We start from the raw sequence: 4,916 nt of genomic DNA, 5'->3' as shown, positions 1-4,916 counted from the left end.
TGTAGAGTGAGGGCACCAATTTGAGCTCATTGACTCCTCGATGATGAGGGTCCTGCCAGTTTTGTAAGGTAAGAGCACCAAATGGAGCTCATCAGTAGAACTTGCAGGTTCCAGACTCAAATTGACGTTACGAGCCACTTGTTAAAGAAATGCCTGTGGCACATTAAAAAAAAATTGTTGTGCTACGTGTTTTTCACAGCAGTTGTGGACTGGAACCAACTATGTATATGCATAAAGAAGGGCTCGCTTGTTGTCACATGCATACTTTGCTGCACTAAAAGAATTAAATCCACATAAATATGGCTGAACTAACGTGATGCTGTCACCATTTTGAGAAGGTAACAAGATAAACAATTTAAAAAAAGGCAACTTCCAAAGAGCCAACATTACTAATGACATAATTACAGAGTCTCTGACTAAAACAAGTATTATTGCTCATGTTCACATTGCTCTACTTCAGGCCCTATAGCCTAACCTCTTAACTCATCCTTGATAACTTAGGCACAAGGAACAGCAAAACCAAGTAAAACCATAGGTCAATTGAGAAGGTAAAAATGCATTAGCTGAAACCTGACAAGGATGCTTTACTGGCACAAGTCAGTACGCTCATGTCCATGATCGAGATTTGCACACTCCAGACGACTGTGATAGTTGGGAGACCCATACACCAGATTTTGCATGATAGTATTCAATCAGTCAAAAGACCGCTACAGATTGATTAGGCAGCATCCATGTACTCGTCCTCATCTTCTGATGCAGCTGTACTTCCTTCTTCCAACCGGAGCTCAGCCAGCAGTTCCTCCAATGGTATTGTAGGAGGCTCTTCTCCATCAGTCATAGATCCCATTTCTGATTGGTCCTTGTAAGCAGCATTCTTGTATACGGCAACATTTGCCCGCAGCTCTGGATCCTCCTCCAGTTCATCCATAAACTTCTCAAAGTCACCAGTTCTCTTCTCTTCATCCACTCTACCCCTGGCACTGTTTTCCACCTCCATCTGCAAACTCTTTAGCTTCCATGGCCTTGGTTTCCCTCTCTTCTTCTGCCTCTTCTCTTCATAGCTCTTCTTCACGAGCACAACATCCGGTAGCACCAAACTCTTGTACTTGTCCAGCTCAAAATCATTCATGTTTGCACCATACAGGTCGTACCCGAGGGCATAATCCCCCGGGTTCAAGAGATGACCCAAGTGTGTTTTTGCAGTGAAAATCAGATCATTCTTCCCGAAGTCGGACACCCGTGCAACTTGCACCTGTGCCAATGTGAACTTCCCCCCTCCCCCTGGCATGTGCTCTTTTTCGACATCCAAAACCACATATTCAACAAGCTGCCTACTGCTTAGAAGAGGTTTATACGGTGCTCTCCAGTACTGTGTAGCATCAACGAATGCTGATCTGAGTGTTTGTGGGTCAAGAAGTAACAAACTGTTGGAAACGTGACCACAGAGAACAAGAGGGCCTATGTTTCCAAGACCAACTGCAACCTTCTGCGGTAGACATATAAGATCATCTTTGCAAATGGGGGATATCTCCACGGAAAATGTGAACTTGTAGTTATAATGGTTGCTCTTGGGATCATGTGAAACAAGCTGCTTGTCATGGCGGCTGCGTATGGGCACCACATTGCCGAGGAAATCAACAAATTTGAGGGCATGGCTCCTGTTAGAGAAGAAAAAATCTACTCCATCATGGATCTGCTTGATGTTGATGGCCTGTGCTGCAGCACTGTGCTTGAGAATGACCTGCTCAAGGTAGAAGAAAGTGCGCTTGTGGTCTACTTTCTGCCGTACCTGGACGCAGGCGACCCATTGGTCAGGGTTTGCGGCGACACGGGAGCAGCTCTCACACATGTGGTCGTCAACCACATACTCGACAACATATCCCTGCTCCATGATGGCACCATTCATGACCTCTTTCTGAATTTTGAGCTTAACCTTGAGTCTTTTAGAGTGAGGTTCTGTCCAGATAAATGCAGCGTCCACAAGCCGGACTTTGTTGAGGTTCTTTAGCCGTTTAATGCAGAAGGTGAGGAGCTCTTTGGACTCCTGCTGTGCCTTGATCCATGTCCGGGGCGGCTGCAGGTAGCTGTTGCATTCGGGGCAAAAAAGCACTGTGACATGCTTCTGCAGACCCTCTGTGATGTCCACCTGTGTGCGCAAGCATGCCACGCACATGTTGGCGGGGTTGGGCGGCATGGAAACCCCACACATGGGGCACAATACCCTCCCAACTGTATGCGGCACCGTGAACATGTCGGAGACAGAGCTCTGCGCCATAGCCGACTCTCTGAGAGAAATATGGAACAAATTAGGGTATCGCTTACCTCGGGACGATGAACAAGTTGGGGTCCCCGATGAAGCCCGGAACTGAAGCAAATTCTTAGCGTTTCGATTGAAATGGACTTGATTTCTCCAAGTAATCTGTAACTAGGGTTTCGGATCAGCCGAGCAGCAAGTCGATTACAATTATTTGGGATAAGCAAACAATGGTTAGGGCTGTGAGAGCGGGATGATGATGACCGCTGAGCATAATCAAGGGTATAAGATTGGGCGCAGAGGCTTACAGGGTTCCAGGCCGGGCGGCTGGAGAAGCCGAAAATGGGAGGAGTCTGAAACCGCCTCACACGTAGCCTTGGACCTAGTCTGAATCGTGAATTTAGGGTTACACATAAACATACATATTTTGAAGGTCTACCTAGTTTATGGCCTTCCAATTGAAGGTTAGAGTAGGCCTTCAAATTTCAGCCCTGGCCTTCTCTTTAGGAACTTCTCTCGGAAAAAATGTTTTTTTCAACCCATGAAATTAATATTTTACCCAAGAAAAATATGTTACAAATAGGGTTTTTTGTGAAGTAGAGCTCTTTGATGGGGCAAAAACACTGGCCATATTTTATTTTTCTTCTTTTAAAAAAAATATCAAGTTTCAATTGATATTTTCACTCTAGAAAAATATGTTACAAACATGGTTTTCTCTTTGATGGAGCAAAAACAACATCCAGTGTAACACTCGAAAATTCATAGGTCAAAGAGGCTTAAGGAGCAACAAGGGCTCGTGTAAACCTTGTCAACTATACACTCATTACATAGATGATGAAAATACATGAGTCCACATCTCTCACAGAAGGGCAAGAGGATTCGAATTGGATGTGACAACCATACATTCAAATGAAGAACTGCACTAGGAATCTTATAGATTGTCCTTTCAAATGCAAGCTAAGTATGACTTTGATGGTGGATATTTATACAAGGCTTGGCTTCTGGCTAAGGGTGCACATGTTGAATTTGACTTCCATAAGACTTATGCTCCCATAGCCATATCAACCTTGCTTTGGTGGCAAAAAGGAGGTGGTACCAATTATGAAGATGGGTGTAAAGTTTTCTTTTCTCAACAGGGAAGGAAGTAAATGTTGAGTAGTTGCTATAGTTTATGGTCCCAAATGTACAAACTACACAAAGCATTGTACGAGCTAAAATAGTCCGTTTGAGGCATAATACAAGTGAATTGACATCTAGTATATAAATAAGCCATTCAAATGCAAATGTGTATCTTCTCTCTAAGCATGTGTCAGTGGTGGTTTTTACTCACCACCAATGTTGCTGAAAATTGAGTGGAAGTAAGGTGCAAGGATATAGTTAGGGCTTGACAACTCGGGGTTTACAAAGTTACGATTTAGGCTTGTAAGATCCCTTGTTGACCCCTATGACAAACATTGGGGCATATGCAGAAGGTGCTGAGATGATGACTTTCTTTGCACCACCCTGTATTAGCACCACAGTTAATTGTTTATCAAATGAACAGTCCAATCAGATTGTCAGCCTATTCAAGCACCAAGTGATAGACAAAATTACAACCATTTTTTCTCTACTTGAGTAGTGAAAATTACACTAAGGATAATTATTTTTCTGACATTGACCTTGAGATGTGCAGAAGCCTTATCAATGGTTGTAAACACTCCAGATGCTTCAACAATGTAGTCCACTCCAGCTTAGCTCCAAGGGATCTCAACTGGGTCTCTGTACAGACAAGATGAGACTTAGACCTCCATTGTATCTTTTGTGCACATGTCAAATAAATTCAATGCTTTTGTGATCAGGGATCATCTTTCCAAATAAGCTAAGGAGAGAAGCTCCCACTAACCTTTTCACGAAGACCTACATAAATTCAAAGATTGCTTGCACATAAATTTCAACTCACATTCTACCTCCATAAAAAAATCTGAGATTAAATTCAAATGAATCCCTACATGCTTTTTTATTGCGTGTCTTAATCCATGCATCAGTTGGGAAAAAAACTTGATATGTAAATGCATCTAACAAGATCAACCAACCAAGAAGTAAATCCATCTAACAAGATCAACCTAGAAGTAAACTTGGGTGAAGTCATAAATTACTCACCATTGATTCCGATTTTGACAACATCTTTGGAAGGCTCTGAAATTTTTTGTGAAAAATAAAGATTTAATACTAAAATACAAACTAAATTAAGTTTTGCATACTTTGTACTTTTGCAGTTAAATTTAGGACCCAAAAAAAAAAACAATTTAAGAGCCATACTTTGCACTTTTGCAGGAATCTCAATAGCTACTACGCGACACAAAAATGCAGCAGAGCCACAAAAATCAAAGGACTTCAAGTTTAATCTGGCATTCTGAACAAGAAACCCCAAAAAAAAAAACGATAGACTCGCGACATGGGCAGGCACACAACATGAGGACGGCCCGGCATGGGGTGGCGAAGTGGCGTTAGCGTGTGACGGCGCAAAAGATACTGGCAGTGAAGGACACACACAGTGCATAAAGAGAGGAGAGGAGGTTGACGGAACTGGCAACAAGGCCATATAGTGGGGGGTGGACGCATCACATAATGGAAAGCCTCTCTTCTTTGCTTATCCTCCTCCTCCTCCTCTCTCTCTCTCTCT

At 42.8% G+C, this 4,916-nt stretch overlaps 1 protein-coding gene across 1 annotated transcript; it reads right to left on the bottom strand.

Annotated features, from left to right (window-relative positions):
* Positions 1-354: 354 nt before the first annotated feature.
* NMD3 (nonsense-mediated mRNA decay NMD3 family protein) lies at positions 355-2,538 on the bottom strand. Its single transcript, XM_086779766.1, has one exon. The coding sequence runs from the start codon at positions 2,273-2,275 to the stop codon at positions 719-721; it is 1,557 nt and encodes a 518-aa protein (XP_086635892.1). The 5' UTR covers positions 2,276-2,538; the 3' UTR covers positions 355-718.
* Between the last annotated feature and the right edge of the window lie 2,378 nt (positions 2,539-4,916).

This window comes from Cibotium barometz, chromosome 3 (assembly GCF_041138505.1).
Source record: "Cibotium barometz isolate CiBa-2024 chromosome 3, ASM4113850v1, whole genome shotgun sequence".
Lineage (NCBI taxonomy): Eukaryota > Viridiplantae > Streptophyta > Polypodiopsida > Cyatheales > Cibotiaceae > Cibotium > Cibotium barometz.
Note: the sequence above shows the minus strand (reverse complement) of the source record. Positions and strands in the feature narration are given on the sequence as shown.

What these genes read in the sequence shown, in the direction of transcription:
- NMD3 (XM_086779766.1), bottom strand. Translation starts at nt 2,275, where the DNA reads ATGGCGCAGAGCTCTGTCTCCGACATGTTCACGGTGCCGCATACAGTT.